General features: G+C 37.5%; 1 protein-coding gene across 1 annotated transcript in view; it reads left to right on the top strand.

The window, feature by feature from the left end:
• The window catches only part of CLIC2 (chloride intracellular channel 2), a 34,074-nt gene extending 18,114 nt beyond the window's left edge, over positions 1–15,960 (top strand). The window contains exons 4-6 of the mRNA XM_025372401.1: positions 12,137–12,243; positions 12,841–13,022; positions 14,137–15,960. Of these exons, the coding sequence (XP_025228186.1) occupies positions 12,137–12,243; positions 12,841–13,022; positions 14,137–14,298 (451 nt within the window). The 3' untranslated portion in view covers positions 14,299–15,960. The remainder of the gene's footprint in view (positions 1–12,136; positions 12,244–12,840; positions 13,023–14,136) is intronic.
• The last annotated feature ends 4,456 nt before the right edge of the window (positions 15,961–20,416 follow it).

The following is a 20,416-nucleotide window of genomic DNA, read 5'->3' as shown; positions in this document are numbered from 1 at the left end:
TGGACCTGTTCCTTATACCATATACAAAAATCAAGATGGATTGAAGACTTAAGTGTAAAATCCAAAACTACAAAAACCTAGAAGACAACCTAGGCAATGCCATCCTGGACATAGGAACAGGCAAAGATTTCATGGCAAAGATTTCATGACAAAGATGTCAAAAGCAATTGCCCAACAAAAGCAAAATTTGACAAATGGGTTTTAATTAAACAAAAGAGCTTCTACACAGCAAAAGAAACAATCAACAGAGTAAACAGACAACCTACAGAATGGAAGAAGATTTTTACAAACTATGCATCTAACAAAGGTCTAATATCCAGCATCTATAAGGAGCTTAAACAAACTTACAAGAAAAAAATCGCATTCAAAAGTGGGCAAAGGACGTGAACAGATGAACAGACACACATGGGGCAAACAAGCATATGAAAAAAAAGCTCATTACTGATCATTGGAGAAATGCAAATCAAAACCACAATGAGATACCATCTCACATGAGTCAGAATGGCTAAAAATAAAAAGTCAAGAAATAACAGATGCTGGCAAGGTTGTGGAGAAAAGCAAACACTTATACACTGTTGGTGGGAGTGTAAACTAGTTCAACCATTGTTGAAGATAGTGTAGTGATTCTTCATAGAGCTAACAGCAGAACTACCATTTAATCCAGCAATCTCATTACTGGGTATATGCCCAGAGGAATATAAATCATTCTACCATAAAGACACATGCATGAGAATGTTCATTGCAGCACTATTCACAATAACAAAAACATGGAATCAACCCCAATGCCCATCAATGACAGACTGAATAAAGAAAAGGTGGTACATATATACCATGGAATAGTATGCAGCCATAAAAAGAATGAGATCGTGTCTTTTGCAGGAACATGGATGGAGCTACAGGCTATTATTCTTAGCAAACTAACACAGGAACAGAAATCCAAATACTGCATGTTTGCACATATAAGCGGGAGCTAAATGATGACAACTCATGAACACAAAGAAGGGAACAATACACACTAGGGTCTACTTGAGGGTGGAGGGTTGGAGGAGGGAAAGGAGCAGAAGAGATAACAATTGGGTACTGAACTTAGTACCTTGGTGATGAAATAATCTGTACAACAAATTCCCATGACATGAGTTCACCTATGTAACAAACCTTCACATGTATCCGAAACCTAAAATAAATTTTTTTAATGAATTTTGAGGGGCCTCCTCTTTCGGCTTTGGAGCCCTCCTCCCTCTGTCTCTGTACGGGGGAGCTTCTTCCTTCTGTCTTCTCCCTTCCTTCTTGCCTATTAAATTCTCAGCTCCTTAAAACCAAAAAAAACAAAGAAGAAAAGAGAGAAAGAAATATGGTTTTTGTTTTTCTCACATAAGAAACTCAGAATGAACCTGGGATGATAGCTCCGTAATTTCATTAGGGATTTCAACTCCTAATCTTTCTTCTCTGCCATCCTTTAAGTGAGGCTTCCAGTCTCAAAGTTAACTCATGGTGACAATATGTCTGCTGGAACTCCAGGCAACAGATCTAATATACAAGCCAGCTCTAAGGATTTTTCACAGAAGCCACACCCAAAAATTTCCATTTACATCTCATTGTCCAGAGGTAATTCATGTGGTCATATCTAAGGAGTGGTATATAAGTGTGTTATCTGCCATAGTTTGCCCCTCTGACCACCCAAATAAACGTATGTATCCTTCTTCTCATATATGGAACACACAGTTACTACAGTCAGCTCAAAGTCCAGGACCTTTGGATGATGTGCGATATCTCCATTAGATACTAATGGTCAAGCAGTCAAATATATTAAAAATTATCTCCACCCACTCTTTGACACACCCATTTTTAAAAGTGAAGATGCGATAACACACAACAACCAGTGGTTCATAATACTTCATAATAGTTACCATGACTTGAAAAAGGACTAAAATATTGTTTCTAAGTCAAAAAGGACTAAATATTGTTTCTCAGTTTTATTGTTACAAACACTGCTAAAAGGAATTGTCTATTTACAAGGCCCTCCACAGCGGTTGGTCTTCCATATTGCTGGATATGGGAACCCTTCCATATGAACTTTGTTTTATCTACTTTTTAAAAACCTTGTAAACACCCACATTAATGGAAATGGTGGAGTAGGGAACTCCAGAACTCCATTCTTTCATAAAAGCAATGAATAGGCTGGCAAAAACTGTCAGAAACAACTTTTTCAGCACTCTGAAATCTAAGCAAAAATTACAGCAGCCAGGAGAACACTTAATGAATAAAAAAATCTAAATTTCAGTGAGAGTTCTGTGGCATTTTTGGTTACCTTGATACCATCCTCCAACCCTCAGTCCATCAATAGCCTTAAAAATGGCAGCTTATATTGCAGGTGCAGGTTACTGGTACCAGAGGAAGTGTGGTAGTGATATTGACCTTACTTTCAATGAACTGTGATTGTGTGGTTTGACCTATCTGGTGGTTCCCTGAAGGATTACTTCAATGGTTTACCTTTTTGTCACCTGCACTAGAGCTTCCCCAGGGCTGAGTCACCTTCCCTGGTGGTGTTTGTGGAAAGCATTTTAAAGCAAATATATTAGTCACAGCTACACAGGACAAGGAATAACATTTGGGAAAAGCAACAGACAAATTGAAAAATCCCAGGAAGGGCCAGGCACAGTGGCTCATGCCTGTAATCCTAGCACGTTGGCAGGCCGAGGCAGGCAGGTCACCTGAGGTCAGGAGTTCACCACCTGCCTGACCATCATAGAGAAATCCCGTCTCTACGAAAAACACAAAATTAGCCGGGCATGGTGGTGCATGCCTGTAATCCCAGCTACTCGGGAGGCTGAGAAAGGAGAATCACTTGAACGCAGGAGGCCGAGGTTGTGGTGAGCCGAGATCGCGCCATTGCACTCCAGCCTGGGCATGGACAACAAAAGCAAAACTCCATCTAAATTAAAAAAAAAAAAAAAATCCCAGGAAGAAAGAGGCTGGGATACTTGGGGGATGCTTAGGGAAATAATGGCTTCAAAACGTTTTATGTATTCTGAGGACTTTAGAAGACTATGCATGGACCCATTTCTAGATGTGTGCTCACAAAAGAACTGACAAGATTCTAGGCTCTTGATTCTGGCTAAACTTCAGGCACTGCACAAGCAGAAAATGAAGGCTAAGGCAGAACTTTAAACTGTGTAGCTAAGCAATGAAGGAGAGCCCCAACACAGAACCAACACTCAAAAACATAAAAAAGGATGAGTTTGTGTCCTTTGTAGAGACATGGATGCAGCTGGAAACCATCATTCTCAGCAAACTATCGTAAGGACAGAAAACCAAACACCGCATGTTCTCACTCATAGGTGGGAACTGAACAATGAGATCACTTGGACTCGAGAAGGGGAACATCACACACCGGGGCCTATCATGGGGGTAGGGGGGAGGGATTGCATTGGGAGTTATACCTGAGGTAAATGACGAGTTGATGGGTGCTGACGAGTTGATGGGTGCAGCACACCAACATGGCACAAGTATACATATGTAACAAACCTGCACGTTATGCACATGTACCCTAGAACTCAAAGTATAATAATAATTTTTTAAAAAACTAAGAAAGCTTTTTCTTTTCATAGTTTGTTTGTTTGTTTTGCTTCCAGGAGTTTAATAAAATCTCTGTAAAATCGATAGCTGACTAAAGCTGATGGAATAAAGATTTCAGAGGCCACGCATACCAAAAAAAATATAGGCTTTACAAAATTAGTTAAGAAAATGCACTAAACCAACAACAACCACAATAAGCAGCAACAACAAGACCAGGGGAGTGGGAGAATCAATCAGATTTCCAGAGTTTCTACATTATAACATTCAAAACATCTGGTTTTCAAGAAAAAAAAACTGAGGCATGTGAGGAAACAAGAAAGTATGGCCCATTCTCAAGGGGAAAAATAAATTAATAGAAATTGTCCCTGAGGAGACACGGACATGTGAATTAATAGACAACGACTTTAAATTAACTGTCTTGACTATGTTTTAAAAGCTACAGAAAGCCAGAAAAAAAGTCTCAACAAATAAAGAATATCAATAAAAATATAGAAATTATAAAAATAAGCCAAATAGAAATTCTGAAGCTGAAAAGTATAATAATGTTCAAAAAGTTCACTAGAAGTTTTCTTTTTTTTAATTTTATTTTAAGTTCAGGGGTATTTGTACAGGTTTGTTACATAGGTAAACTTGTATCATAAGGGTTTGTTGCACAGATTATTTCATCACTTTGGTATTAAGCCTAGTACTCATTAGTTATTTTTCCTAATTCTCTCCCTTCTCCCACTCTCCACCCTCTGATAGGCCCCAGTATGTGTAGTTCCCCTCTATGTGTCCATGTTTTCTCATCATTTAACTCCCATTTATAAGTGAGAATATGCATTATTATTTGGATTTATCTTTCTGCATTAGTTTGCTAAGGATAACAGCTTCCAGCTCCATCCATGTCCCTGCAAAGGACATGATCTTGTTCTGTTTTATGGCTGCATAGTATTTCCTAGTGTATATGTACCACCTTTTCTTTTATCCAGTCTATCATTGTTGAGCATTTCGGCTGAATCCATGTCTTTGCTATTGTGAACAGTGCTACAGTGAACATACATGTGCCTCTGTCATTATAATAGAATGATTTATATTCCTTTGAGTATATACCCAGTTATGGGATTGCTGGGTCAAACTGTATTTGTTTTTAGATCTTTGATGAACCATCATACTGTCTTCCACAACGGTTGAACTAATTTACACTCCCACCGACAGTGTATAAGTGTTTGCTTTTCTCCACAACCTTGCAAGCATCTGTTATTTCTTGACTTTTTAGTGATAGCCATTCTAACTGGTGTCAGATGGCATCTCATTTTGGTTTTGATTTGCATTTCTCCAATAATCAGTAATGCACTTTTTTCACATGCTTATTTGTCACATGCATGTCTTCTTTTGAAAAGTGTCTGTGCATATCCTTTGCCCGCTTTTTAATGTGATTTTTTTCTTGTAAATTTGTTTAAGTTCCTTATAGATGCTGGATGTTAGACCTTTGTCAGATGTGTAGTTTGGAAAAACTTTCTCCCATTCTGTAGGTTGTCTGTTTACTCTGTTGAGTTTCTTTTGCTGTGTAGAAGCTCTTTTGTTTAATTAAAACCCATTTGTCAATTTTTGCTTTAGTTGGGCAATTGCTTTTGGCATCTTTGTCATGAAATCTTTGCCTATTCCTATGTCCTGAATGGTATTGCCTATGTTGTCTTCTAGGGTTTTCATAGTTTTGGGTTGTACACTTAAGTTTTTAATCCATCTTGTGTTAATTTTTGTATATGATGTGAGGAAGGGGTCCAGTTTCAATCATCTGCATATGGCTAGCCTGTTATCCCAGTACCATTTATTGAACAGGGAATCCTTTCCCCATTGCTTGTTGGTTGCTGTCAGGTTTGTCAAAGATAAGATAGTTTTATGTATGTGGTGTTATTTCTGGGTTCTCTTCTGTTTCATTGGTCTCTGTGCCTGTTTTTGTACCAGTGCCATGCTATTTTGGTTACTATAACCCTGTAGTATAGTTTAAAGTCAGGTAGTGTGATGTCTCCAGCTTTGTGCTTTTTGCTTACAATTGCTTTTTTTTGGTTCCATATGAATTTTAAAATAGTTTTTTCTAGTTCTGTGAAGAATCTCAATGGGAGCTTAATAGGAATAGTATTGGATCTATAAATTGCTTTGGGCAGTATGGCCATTTTAACAACATTGATTCTTCTTATCCATGAGCATGGAATGTTTTTCCATTTGTTTGTGCCAAGTAGACTTTATCCCTGGAATGCAAGGTTGGTTCAACATACAAAAATCAATATATGTGATTCGTCACATAAACAGAACTAAAGACAAAAACCTCATGACTACCTCAATACATGCAGAAAAGGCTTTTGTTAAAGTTCAACATCCATTCATTTAAAAAAAACTCTCAATAAACTAGGTATTGAAGAAACATACCTCAAAATAATAAGAGCCATATATGAAAATCCTATACCCAACATTATACTGAATGGGCAAAAGCTGGAAGCATTCCCCTTAAAGATGAGCACAAGACAAGTATGCCCTTTCCCACCACTCCTATTCAACGTAGTATTGGAAGGCCTGCCCAGGGCAATCAGGCAAAAGAAAGAAATAAAGAGCATTCAAATAGGAAGAGAGGAAATGAAAGTATCCCTGTTTGCAGGTCACATGATCCTATATGTAGAAAACGCCACAGTCTCAGCACAAAAGCTTATTAAGCTGATAAACATCTTCACTAAAGTCTCGGGATACAAAATCAATATGCAAAAATCACTAGCATTCCCATAAACCAAAAACAGTCAAGCCGAGAGCCAAATCAGGAAAAAAAAAAAAACCATTCACAATTGCCACAAAAAGAATAAAATACCCAAGAATACAGCTAACTAGGAGGTGAAAGATCTCTACAAGGAGAACTGCAAACCACTGCTCAAAGAAATCAGAGATTACTAGAGGTTTTCTACAACAAACTTGAACAGAGAAAAAAAAATCAGCAAAATGAAACATAGGTCAGTTGAAATTATTTAGTCTGCAGAAAGGGAAGATAAAGAATAGAACTTGAAACCTGTGGAGCACCACCAAATTTACCAAGCTGTACATAATGAGAGTCCCAGAGGGAAGGGATGAGGAGAAAGAGGTAGAAAGAATATTTGAAAAAAATAATGGCTGACAATTTGATGAAGGAACTTGCTCTACACATCCAAGAAACTCAATGAACTCCAAGTAGAATAAACTCAAAGTGATCCACAACAAGATGCACTATAATCAAATTATATAAAGCCAAAGCCAAAGAAAGGATTTTAAAAGCATCAAGGAAGAGGTAATTCATCACATAGAAGGGATCTTCAATGAGATTAACAGAAGATTTCTCATCAGAAACCATGGTGGCCAGAAGCAGAGAGAAGACATATTTAAAGTGCTAAAAGAAAAAAAAACCTGTCAACCAATAATTCTCTATTTGGCAAAAATGATCCTTCAAAAATAAAGGAGAAATTAAGACACTCTACATGAACAAAAATTGAGGAAATTTATTGCTAGTAGACCTGCCCTACAAGATGCTATAGAGAGTCCTCTAGACAGAAATGAGAGGACACCAGACAGAAATGTGAAGCCATATGAAGAAATAAATAATACCAGTAAAAGACAAAAAGTACATGATTATCTCAATTGATGCATAAAAAAGCATTTGACAAACTGTAACACCGTTTCATGATAAAAGTACTTAACAAACTAGGAATAGAAAATAGCTTCTACAATCTGATAAAGGCCATATATGAAAAGCCTGCATTGCCAAGACAATCCTAAGTCAAAAGAACAAAGCCGGAAGCATCATGCTACCTGACTTCAAACTATACTACAAGGCTACAGTAACCAAAACAGCATGGTACTGGTACCAAAACAGAGATATAGACCAATGGAACAGAACAGAGCCCTCAGAAATAATACCACACATCTACAACCATCTGATCTTTGACAAACCTGACAAAAACAAGATTTGGGGAAAGGATTCCCTATTTAATAAATGGTGCTAGGAAAACTGGATAGCCATATGTAGAAAGCTGAAACTGGATCCCTTCCTTACACCTAATTAATTAATTAATACAAAAATTAATTCAAGATGATTAAAGACTTAAATATTAGACCTAAAACCATAAAAACCCTAGAAGAAAGCCTAGGCAATACCATTCAGAACACAGGCATGGGCAAGAACTTCGTGACTAAAACACCAAAAGCAATGTCAACAAAAGCCAAAATTGACAAACCAGATCTAATTAAACTAAAGAGCTTCTGCACAGCAAAAGAAACTACCATCAGAGTGAAGAGGCAACCTACAGAATCGGAGAAAATTTTTACAATCTACCCATCTGACAAAGGGCTAATATCCAGAATCTACAAAGAACTCAAACAAATTTACAAGAAAAAATCAAACAACCCCATCAAAAAGTGGGCAAAGGATATGAACAGACACTTCTCAAAAGAAGACATTTATGCAGCCAACAGACACATGAAAAAATGTTCATCATCACTCACCATCAGAGAAATGCAAATCAAAACTACAATGAGATACCATCTCATACCAGTTAGAATGGCAATCATTAAAAAGTCAGGAAACAACAGGTGCTGGAGAGGTTGTTCAGAAATAGGAACACTTTTACACTGTTCATGGGACTGTAAACTAGTTCAACCATTGTGGAAGACAGTGTGGTGATTCCTCAAGGATCTAGAACTAGAAATACCATTTGACCCAGCCATCCCATTACTGGGTATATACCCAAAGGATTATAAATCATGCTGCTATAAAGAAACATGCACACGTATGTTTATGGCGGCACTCTTCACAATAGCAAAGACTTGGAACCAACCCAAATGTCCATCAATGATAGACTGGATTAAGAAAATGTGGCACATATACACCATGGAATACTATGCATCCATAAAAAAGGATGAGTTCATGTCCTTTGTAGGGACATGAATGCAGCTGGAAACCATCATTCTCAGCAAACTAACACAAGGACAAAAAACCAAACACTGCATGTTCTCACTCATAGGTGGGAATTGAACAATGAGAACACTTGGGCACAGGAAGGGGAACACCACACACGGGGGCCTGTTGTGGGGTGGGGTGAAGGGGGAGGGATAGCATTAGGAGATATACCTAATGTAAATGATGAGTTAATGGGTGCAGCACACCAACATGGCACATGTGTACATATGTAACAAACCTGCATGTTGTGCACATGTACCCTAGAACTTAAAGTATAAAAAAAAAGAAATGAAAAAAATACATTGCACAGATGAAATATGATCATGCATTTATAGCACTTAGCACATTTCCTGACATAATAAAATACCCAATAAAACAACAACAAAAAAAGAAAAACCCACAGCTGACATTGTACTCAATAGTGAAGGACTGAAGTTTTTCCCCTTAAGATCAGAAACAAGACAAGGATGTTCATTGTGGTTGGAAAAAATAATTGATATAATTTCAATCTTCTTAAGTGGTTAAGAATTGTTTTGTGGCCTAACATATGATCTATCCTGGTGAATATTCTGTATGCACTTGAAAATAATGTGTATTCTGCTACTGTTGCTCAAAGTCTGGGGTTGAAGAGGCCAGCTTAGTACTGGGTTGGACCTGAAGCCTAGGGCTGTGTGGGCCAGCCTTTTTTGGGCTGGGTTGGAGCCTGGTCTGGGCCTGAAGCCTGAGCTTGAATGGGCCAGCCTGAAATCTGGGGCCACCAGGGATGGCCTGGAGTCTGTACCCATAAGGGCTATATTGGGGGCTGAATCTTTGGGTGCTGACCTGGTACCTGAGACCATGGGGGCCAGCCTGGAGCTGAGGTCCATGGGTGTCAATGTGGCACTGGGACAGACTCAAAGCCTGGGAGTGTGAAGGCCAGCCTGGAGCTGAGTTGGTCTGGATACTGGGTCTGTGGGTATTTGCCTTAAACTGGGGTCCAAACATGCTAGTCTTGTGATGGAGAGGGCCTGAAAGCTGAATCTGGGGGTACAGTGGCTGTCCTGAAGTGAAGGGGCTGTCTTGGAGGGGTGCAAGCCTGGAGGTATGACCTGCTGCTGAAGGAAGTCTGGAGTCTGGGGCTACTGGCCCAAGGATGGGAGACTACATCTGCAGGGATGGCCTGGACATTGGGGCTACAAGGGCTGGCCTAGTGCCCAAGTCTGTGGGGACCAGCCTAAAGTCTGGGGTAATCATGGCCTGTCCAGGGCTAGACTTTTTGGGCTCAGTGTTTGGGTCTAAGGCAAAGTCTGGTGTTCACTTACTTCTTCTTCTCCCAAAGAAAGGGCATCTCTCTCCATACTGTGTTGCCTGGGGTTGGGGAAGGCATAACACAGGTAATTTAAACCTGTCCTGCTAAAGAGAAAAATAAAGCAAAAGAGAGAAGTAGTGATATTATGGAAAGGAGTGACGTTGCAGTGTTACATTGAGCGTCCAGAGAAAGGCTTCACTTAGAAAGAGATACCCATGAAAAAGACCTGAAGGAAAAGTGGGAGCAAGGCATGCACATATGTGAGAGAAAATGCATATGTCTCCCTCATCTAAGGGCAGACCAAGTTAAAAGGCTCTGGGGCAGGAGCTTTCCAGGCCTATTTGAATGATAGCAAGAAAGTCTGTGTCATAATTGAGCGAGTGAGGGATATGAGAGAAGAGAGGTAAGGTGGGATCATATCATGTGGGTCCTTATAGGCTACTGTAATGAATTAGGCTGTGACTCAATAAGATAAGACAATTGCAGAGTACTGAGTAGGGGAAAGCCATCACTCTGGCTTCTGGGTGGTTAATTGGGTGGGAAAGAAGGTGGCTCATATCATGTGGGTTCTTGTAGACCACTATGAGTACTTGGGCTCTAACTCTGAGATGAGGACATTGCAGGATAATGAGTAGGGGAAAGGCATGATATGACTTACATTTTAACATGATTGCTCTGTCTATGGGTGGAGAATATTCCAGGTGTATGAGGGACAAGTATGGGAGTAGGGATAATAGTCAGGAGGATGTTACAGTAATATAGGCTTTGGACTGGGCAGGGGCAGGGGAGGTGGACAGATTCTGGATACATTTTGAAAGGTAAGCTGACCAGAGCTGCTGATAGATCAAATGTCAAGTTAGAGGGAAAGAGAGGAATCAGGTTAGATACCTAAGTTTTTGACCTGACCACTTCTAGCTTGCAGTGAGTTTTTTGTGTTATGAAAAGGAATTGAGTGTTTTAGCCTTTGTTTGTATTGTATATATTTAAGGTATATCACATGATGTCTTGATATACATATACATAGTGCAATGATTACTACAGTCAAGCAAATTAACATATCCATCGCTTCATATAGTTACCCTTTTTATATGGTAAGAGCACCTAAAATCTATCCTTTGCAAATTTTCAGTATGCAATATTATTAGTCTTCATATTATACATTACATCTCTAGACTTACTCATTCTACATAACTGCAACTTTGTACCCTTCGACCTACATCTCCCTGTTTCCTCCCCCCACTGTCCGTGGTAATCACTGCTCTATTCTTTTTTTCTATATATTTGACCTTTTAAAGAAGCCACACGTAAGTGAGATCATAGAGTATTTGTCTTTCTGTGCCTGGCTTATTTCACTTACCACAATGTCATCCAGGTTCATCCATGTTGTTGCAAATGACAGGATTTCATTATTTTTAAGGCTGATTCATATTCTAGTATACATATATATATCACAATTTCTATATCCATTCATGTATTGATGGGAACTTAGGTTGTTTCTATATGTTGACTTTTGTGAGTAACGCTGCAGTGAACATGGGAGCACAGATATCTCCATGAGGTGCTGATTTTTTCTTGAATACTTTTCCACATCTAGTCATTATCATATGGGTTTTCTTATTGCATTTGTTAGTGTGGCGAATTATATTATTACATTATTTTATTTAATTATGCTAACTGAGCTTTGTATTACTAAGAGAGGATATCTTGGCTACTTTTTTCCCATTTTCTCCATCCAATTTATTCCATCATTTGTTTTATAAGTTGCAGTATTTGAAATCATATTTTTCTTTTTCTTTTCTTTTTTATTGAGACTGAATTTCACTTTTGTCCCCCAGGCTGGAGTGCAATGGTGCGATCTCAGCTCACTGCAACCTCCACCTGCCAGCTTCAAGCAGTTCTCCTACCTCAGCCCCCTGAGTAGCTGGGACTACAGGTGCCCACTACCACGCCCAGCTAATGTTTGTGTTTTTAGTAGAAGCGGGGTTTCACCATGTTAGCCAGGCTGGTCTCAAACTCCTGACCTCAGGTGATCCAGCCACCTCAGCCTCCCAAAGTGCTGGGATTACAGGCGTGAGCCACTGCGCCCAGCCGAAACAGGTAAATGAGCTTTGGATTCCAGACAACTGATTTCCCTGTGAACTTTAGAAACTAAAGTGTTCTGAGATTGGAAAAAAATATAAACTACTGAGAGACTTCTAAGGGTGTTTAGTTTCCAGCGCAATTTTCCAGAACTTCCATTTTCAGTATAGTGCAAGCTAGGGCACCTGGTCTCTGTCATGTTATGTGCAAATGATAGTTGACTCGTGTTTCTTTTTAAGGTACCCTCACCTGAGTCCCAAGTACAAGGAGTCTTTTGATGTGGGCTGTAACCTCTTTGCCAAGTTTTCTGCATACATTAAGAATACACAAAAGGAGGCAAATAAGAGTAAGATACCTTTCTTTAAATCTCTATTTTTCCTCACTTTTCATACTCTCACTCAGCAAAAATAGAATTTTCCTGAATATATAGTATATTTGGGGGACTAGCCTAGTCTTCCCCTCATTGTTCTCTCCTCTGAAATTCCCTTGCATGAAGTTTTATTAGATTTAGAACTCAAGATTCAATATAGCAATTACCAGATGTGAACTAACTGCAAGACGGTATACCTTTAAGGTTTCTTAAACTGTAGCACCTACCATTTCCCATGAACATTCTTAAATAGGTTTATTGTCCTCTGAGTCACAAGAACTGTGTTTTTTCTTTCACTTTCTAACTCTTCTGAGTTGGATAACATGTATCACTTTTCTTTCTTTTACTCTCCTGACAATGCACCTCCCTAAGAAAAGCCCAAAAGATTTACACTCACTATTTGATCTTACTTTGTCGTATCAGTGAGTAGTTGAGCATTCTAAATAGTTAACTAGATGTTGAAGAGCCAGTGTAAGCAGTATGTATAGATAGAGGTGTCTAAATGTGAGGAAAGCATATTTAGACTGTATTTAGTCAAAAGACAATACATTTACGAGTCCTTCATTGCCTCAGATTTTGAAAAATCTCTGCTCAAAGAATTCAAGCGTCTGGATGACTACTTAAACACCCCACTTCTGGATGAAATTGATCCAGACAGTGCTGAGGAACCCACAGTTTCCAGAAGACTATTCTTGGATGGGGATCAGCTAACACTGGCTGATTGTAGCTTGTTACCCAAGCTGAACATTATTAAAGTAAGTCTTTATAGGGCAGGCTGAATGGGTGGGAGGGGTTTGCCAGTTGCCAGCACAAAGCACAGTGACCTTCCAGTGCAGTATTATTATATTATAGCTTTGTCATCATCATCATCATCATCATCATGTGTAGTATCTACATCTCTTTTTTCTCTTTAGACAGAAAATCCATAATGATCTCTTCTGGGAAGTATTAAAACTTGTTTCTTTTTTTTTTTTTTTTCTTTTTTGAGGTAGGATCTTGCTCTGTCACCCAGGTTGGAGTGCAGTGGCATGATCAAGGCTTATTGCAACCCCCACCTCCAAGGCTCAAGCAGTCTTCCCACCCCAGCCTCTTGAGTAGCTGAGACTACAGGTGCATGCCACTACGCCCGGCTAATTTTTTGTACTTTTTGTAGAGACAGGGTTTCACCATGTTGCGCAGGCTGGTCTTGAACTCCTGGGCTCAAGTGATCCGCCTGCCTTGGCCTCCCAAAGTGCTAGAATTACAGGCATGAGCCACCGCGCCCGGCCAAAACTTGTTTCTTTCTTTCTAAATCAGAAGGTATTTTCCACTGTCTTGTCTTTATTTTATAAAGGATAATAATATTACCTATTTTACAGAATTGTTAAGAGAATTAAATAAATTAAAGCATTTAAAATGCTTAGAACAGTGCCTAGATCATAATAGGGAATAACCAATTTGGGCTCTTCATATTATGATGAATTAATCATAAATTTAACAAATATTTATTGCACAGACTTATGCAGAATTTACTCTCTGAGTCCTATGCCAAACACAGAGAATACGTAAAGAAATAAGACAGGACTCTAAATAAACTCTTAGTCTAGTGGTGGTGGATATGTGCTCATTATCTGTGCTTCCTTCCACTAAATATAGTCATAATTAAATATGGAATCAATATAAACATGATTGTAAGCATATGGTTTTGTCAACATTTGTAGACAAAACATCAAAATAGTCCAAGATTCGAGTCTACTTCATAGTTTATTTTATAGTGCTTTTTGTGTCGATAAGATGCCTTTGATAATCTTGACTTCTAAGATATATTTCTACATAGTAGACATATTACTGATGCCTTTCTTTTTCCTCTTTTTTTTTGCAAAATTCTAGGTTGCTGCCAAGAAATATCGTGACTTTGACATTCCAGCAGAATTCTCAGGAGTCTGGCGTTATCTCCACAATGCCTATGCCCGTGAAGAATTTACCCACACGTGTCCTGAAGACAAAGAAATTGAAAATACTTATGCAAGTGTAGCTAAACAGAAGAGTTAGGACAGCTCTTACAGGAGAAAAGGCTGTATTTGTGATCAGATTTTACTTAATGACATATTAGAAAAGTTTTTGCAAATAAGAATATGAAAAATACTGTTTCTTCTGTCCAACTCTCTTATGAAAAGGAACTCTGTATTTTCTGTTAGCCATAAACAATCTGTCCACTGTATTTTACAGGTCTTCCCACTTTTACTTAATTTTCTTTATTTGTATGGCAAACCACTGCAATCCTGAATGACATGGAAAGCATCACGATCTTTTGCCCTTTGCTTGAATTCCTGGAATGCATACATGTAAGCTAAATAGATGTCTGCAGTTATAAATGTCATAAGTAGAGGTACAATCTCACCCTGCTCCTTAGAAACATTTCCATACAAATTGCTAAAATAATTCCACATTTTTGCTAGTTTAATATATACATGAGTTTATTTCTGATACAAATAACAAATTCAGAGTGAGCATATCAGAGAGGCAGATTCTAAAAGAATGATTTTTAAAATCAGCTCTAGGAAGAGATCAAGATCAATTGGTCGTAGAACAGCATTTGACGCCTAGAACTATGACCATCTCATGGCCAGAGATGAGAATGTAGCCTTTGTGACCAGATTATATTATTTTTAAATGAAGAAGCACTCATTAAATAAAACATAATTTTAAAAAACCAGAAACAAAGTCAACTGAATCTTTTATTCATAAAAATGAAAAGGAAAATAAGAAATGTGACTGACCAAAAGGTCTTGTTATTGTCCATAAAAGGATAAGGTAAACAGTCCTTAGATAATTATAAAACTTTCTGCAAAAGTTAAAATGTTACATTACTATACATATTCAGATTCACTTGTTAAAGTACTCTTAAATCATTCAAATCTGGAAACAAAAGCTGAACTAAACTACTGCTCCCTCAAAGGAGAAACACAAGCATAAGTGCAGCATCTAAAAAGGAAAATATGGGGTTATTTTAGGTTTTGGTGGAAAGGTGGAGTTTAGATAAAATTTAAATGAAGTAGCATTTTAATAGGTTCAAAGAAAAGTAAGGCAATGAGCAAGTTCAAAGTACTGTCCTTGAAAACCACAGAGTCAAGATAAATGTATAGTGTATGGTTAGGTGGCAGAGAAATGCAATCATGTTGATAACCTTTGAGATACATCCTCTCATCAGCATATTTCAGAATACATGCAATATACTAGCAAGTTACAATTGATAGAATACATTTGAAATGTTAAATGAAATAAGCCAGGCACAGAAAGACAAACACCACATGATCTCACTCATATGTGGAATTTTAAAAAGTTGATGTCACACAAGTAGAGGGTAGAATCGTGGTTACCAGGGGCTGGGCAGAGAAAGAAGGCAGAGGCACTGAAAGATGTTGGTCAATGGGTATAAAGTTACACTTAGGAAGAATAAATTTTGGTATTCACCACAGTTGGGTGACTATAGCAAATAATAATGTAGCATATATTTCAAGATAGCTAGAAAAGCAGATTTTAAGTGTTGTCACCACAAAGAAATAACAAATGTTTATTATGATGGATATGGTCATCACACCTATTTGATCATGATACTGTGTATACATGCATTGAAACACCACATTGTATCCCATATATATGTACAATTATGTGCCCATTATACATTTTAAAATAAATTTTAAAAACCTTCAATTAAACAACTCTTGGTTTAAAGGAAAAATATAAACCAAAACTACAGTACCTCTAAAACAAAGGGGCCTATCATGGGGAGGGGGGAGGGGGGAGGGATTGCATTGGGAGTTATACCTGATGTAAATGACGAGTTGATGGGTGCAGCACACCAACATGGCACAAGTATACATATGTAACAAACCTGCACGTTATGCACATGTACCCTACAACTTAAAGTATAATAATAATAAATAAATTTAAAAAAAAAAAAAATAATGATGATGTAAACACTTCATATCAGAATCCATGGGATAAATATAAAGCAGTGATCAGAGGAAATTTTATAACACTAAACACTGCTATTAGTAAAAATAAAAGATTGAAAATAAATTGATTAAATATTGAGCTAACAAAAATATTTAAAATGTGCACAACAATGTGAATATACTTAACACTTCTCAACTCTCTGCTTCAAAATAGTTAAGATGATGAGTTTTAAGCTATGTGTTTTTAACACAACTTTAAAAAAATGTCCAAAGGGATGTTGGTAGAGCACCAGCAAAAAACAAAAAGAAACTTATAATAAGTACAACAAATTAAGTAAAAGAACACAAGAAATTAACAAAAAAAAGTAAGAATTAACAAAAGAGAATCGAAATAGCATACACCTAGTTAATGAATCAAAATCCTTATTTTTTAAAAGATTGATAATATAGACAAACCACTAGCTACATTAATCAAAATAAAACAGAGAAAGCAAAAATATGCAAATAAAGAATGGGGAAATAACTATTAGAAGAAATTTAAGACTTTATAAGAGACTACTTTGCACACCTCTATGCAAATAAATTTGAAAATCTAGATAATAGAGATAATTTCCTAGGAAAGTAATGATTACCACAAACAACTTTATTAGAGATATAAAAATTAAAGAGATCAATCTTCATAGAAGAAACAGAGAACATTTTTTTTAAAGTATCAAAGAAGACCATATAGTCTCAAAGTAACTTTGTGAAACAGTGTTTCTTCTGGAAAATATAAAACAAAATATAAAGAAACTATACATAAACATTACACTCTAATTGGCAAAGTTGTTTCTCAAGGAGATATGTGTAGACAATTCTGAAACAGCCATACATGTATGCTAAGATTGAAAAAATAAGTAAATGATCTATAGGTGGGAAGTACAAATAATCAAGAAAAGAAGGCTAGGATGAACTATGTGGTACTGGATTCGATTCAGAGACATCAGTATGTACTCACGTTTAACTTAATATTGACAGAAGTGAATAGATACAAAAATAATTACACATGTGTATGTACATGAGGCAGTATACATATGTATAGTTCCTAGCCCTGTGTCCTGAGAGGGCCTGGAAGCAATAGTACCCTAGTAGCAACTAGCACACCCAGTGCTAAGACCTTGGATTCTAATATCATTCTCCAATAAAAGGAACAAGAGCTCCTTGGAGAAATAACTGATTCTACGACCAGGACAGGGGAAATATGAGATGGACCTGGAGAATCTCATAGTACCAGAAAGTAAGGAATTTAAAAAAAAAAAAAAAGATGAGGGCATGGCAAAGGGATAGAGGAGTCATCCTGAAAGATTGCCAAATTTGGAAAAATTCCAGCAATAAAATATAGATACTCCTCACCTTCTGATGGGGCTATGACTTGATAAACCCATCATAAGTTAGAAATATTATAAGTTGAAAAGGCATTTAATACCCCAACAAACCCATCATAAAGTCAAAAAATCATAAGTCAAACCATAAGTCCAGATGCTCCTCAGCTTACCATGCAATTACATCCCAATAAACCCACCATAAACTTGAAAATTTGTAAGTAAGCCAAATGGTCATAAGCTGAGGTTTGTCTGTATTGCAGTATTAGATTATAACACAAAGTATAAAATAGATAAGTCCATAGGGAAACAAATGACTAAATAAATAAATGGAGGAAAAGAGGTAAATCTCCCATTACAGAGGAATTCCAAATAGTGTATGTAGATCTTTCCCACTCAAGCTGGTGGAGCTTCAGTTCTTAAGCTTAGAGTATGAGCTGTACTTAATGACTTGCTTCTAAAGAGTAGAGTATGACAGTTTGTATGGGGATGAGTAACTTTGCAGTAGAGAAACCTGGCAAACACTACCTCAAAACACATGATCAAAGTCAATATCAACAGACAAGCCACATTGATAGTTTGTATCCTTGATATAATGTGATGAAAATAGCAGTTTACCTCTGATCTTTACGAGAAAAACAAAGTGATTTGAGAATTCTTATCCCAAAGGACAGGTTTTAAAGAAATACTTTCTTCTTTGTAGTCAATTCTCAGTTATTTACAGCACAGTACCTCCAATGAATTATTCTTCACTGTTACCATCATATTGTTTGTTTTGTGGCCATGTTCCTGCTAATTAAAACTTTCTAATCAATATCAGAAGGCTGGCAAAGAAAAAAAAAAGTAGAAACTAAGATTCGTGTTCATCGTGAGTTTATTCCTTTCTCCTTACTGTTGAAATGTTCAAATTCTGATCTAGAATACTTCTAAAATTACCCAATGTTCAAGTGTCATATACTTTTTAATTAACTGGCAAAATTAATCGAACACATATTATGAATGAGATGTGATGTAATGTTGTGAAGGAAACCAGAAAATGTTGAGACTTTGTTCTTGTCCTTTTGACATGATGAAACACTAGTAGAGAAGGTGTCAAAACATCTGCTTAAAATCGTGGTAACATTGGGCAAGTGACTTGACCAATCTAAGCCTCAGGTTCCATTTTTTATAATTTCAAATTTTATTTTCAATTCAGTGGTTACATGTGCATGTTTGTTACATGGGTATATGCATGATGCTCTGGTTTTAAGTATGAATGATCCCATCACCAGGTAGTGAGCATAGTAGCCAATAGGTAGTTTTTCAACCCTTGCCTCCCTTCCTTCCTGCCCACTCCAGTGGGTCCCAGTGTCTATTGTTCCCTTCATTGTGTCCATGTGTACCCACTATTTAGCTCCCACTTATAAGTGAGAACATGTGGTATTTTGTTTTCTGTTTCTGCGTTAATTCACGTACGATAACAGTCTCCAGCTGCATCCATGTTGCTGCAAAGGACACGATTTCATTCTTTTTTATGGCAGCATAGTATTTGATGTAGGTATATACGTACCACATTTTATTTATCCAATCCTCTGTTGATGGATACTTAGGTTGATTTCATGTCTTTACTATTGTAGATAGTACTATCGTGAATATACAAGTGCAGTATCTTTTTGGTAAAATGATTAATTTTCCTTTGGGTAGATACCCAGTAACGGGTTTGCTGGGTCGAATGGTAGCTTGTTTTAGTTCTTTGATAAATCTTTAAGCTGCTTTCCACTGTGGCTGAACTAATTTACATTCCCATCAGCAGTGTATAAACATTCCCTTTTTTCCACAGCCTTGCCAGCATCTGTTATTTGACTTTTTAGTAATAGCCATTCTGACTGGTGTGAGATGGTATCTCATTGTGGTTTTGATTTTTCTCTAATGATCAGTGATGTTGAGCTTTTTTTCATATGATTGTTGGCCATATGTATCCTTTTTTTTTTTTTTTTTTTTGAGACAGAGTCTTGCTCTATTACCCAGGCTGGAGTGCAATGGTGCAATCTCAGCTCACTGCAACCTCCACTTCCTGGGTTCAAGCGATTCTTCTGCCTCAGCCTCCCAAGTAGCTGGGACTATAGGAGCATGCCACCATGCCCGGCTAACTTTTGTATTTTTAGGAGAGATGGGGTTTCACCATATTGGCCAGGCTGGTCTCAAACTCCTGACCTCGCGATCTACTTGCCTTAGCCTCACAAAGTGCTGGGATTACAGGCATGAGCCACTGCGCCCAACCGTATGTCTTCTTTTGAGAAGTGTCTGTTCATATCGTTTGCCCACTTTTTAATTTGGTTATTTGGTTTTTGCTTGTTGAATCATGTAAGTTCCTTATAGATTACAGATATGAGACCATTATGAGATAGTTTGAAAATATTTTCTTCAATTCTGTAGGTCATCTGTTTAATCTCTCATTAATTTATTTATATTTCAATAGCTTTAGGGATACAAATGGTTTTTGGTTACATGGGTGAATTGTATAGTAGTGAAGTCTGGGCTTTAAGTGTATCTGTCACTTGAGTAGCGTGCATTGTACCCAACAGCTGGTACTTTTTATCCTTCACCTCCCTCCAGCCCTCTCTCACTTCTGAGACTCCAATGTCCGTTATACCATTGTGTAAACCTTTACATACCCATCACTTAGCCCACACTTGCAAGTGAGAACATGTAGTATTTGATTTTCCATTCCTGAGTTACTTCACTTAGGATAATGGCCTCCAGTTTAATCCAAGTTGTTGCAAAACACATTATTTCATTTTTTTATGGCTGAGTAGTATTCCATGGTGATAGATAGATGATAGATAGATAGATAGATAGATAGATAGATAG

This window comes from Theropithecus gelada, chromosome X (genome assembly GCF_003255815.1).
Source record: "Theropithecus gelada isolate Dixy chromosome X, Tgel_1.0, whole genome shotgun sequence".
Taxonomy (NCBI): domain Eukaryota; kingdom Metazoa; phylum Chordata; class Mammalia; order Primates; family Cercopithecidae; genus Theropithecus; species Theropithecus gelada.
This window is presented reverse-complemented; position numbering and strand designations above follow the sequence as displayed.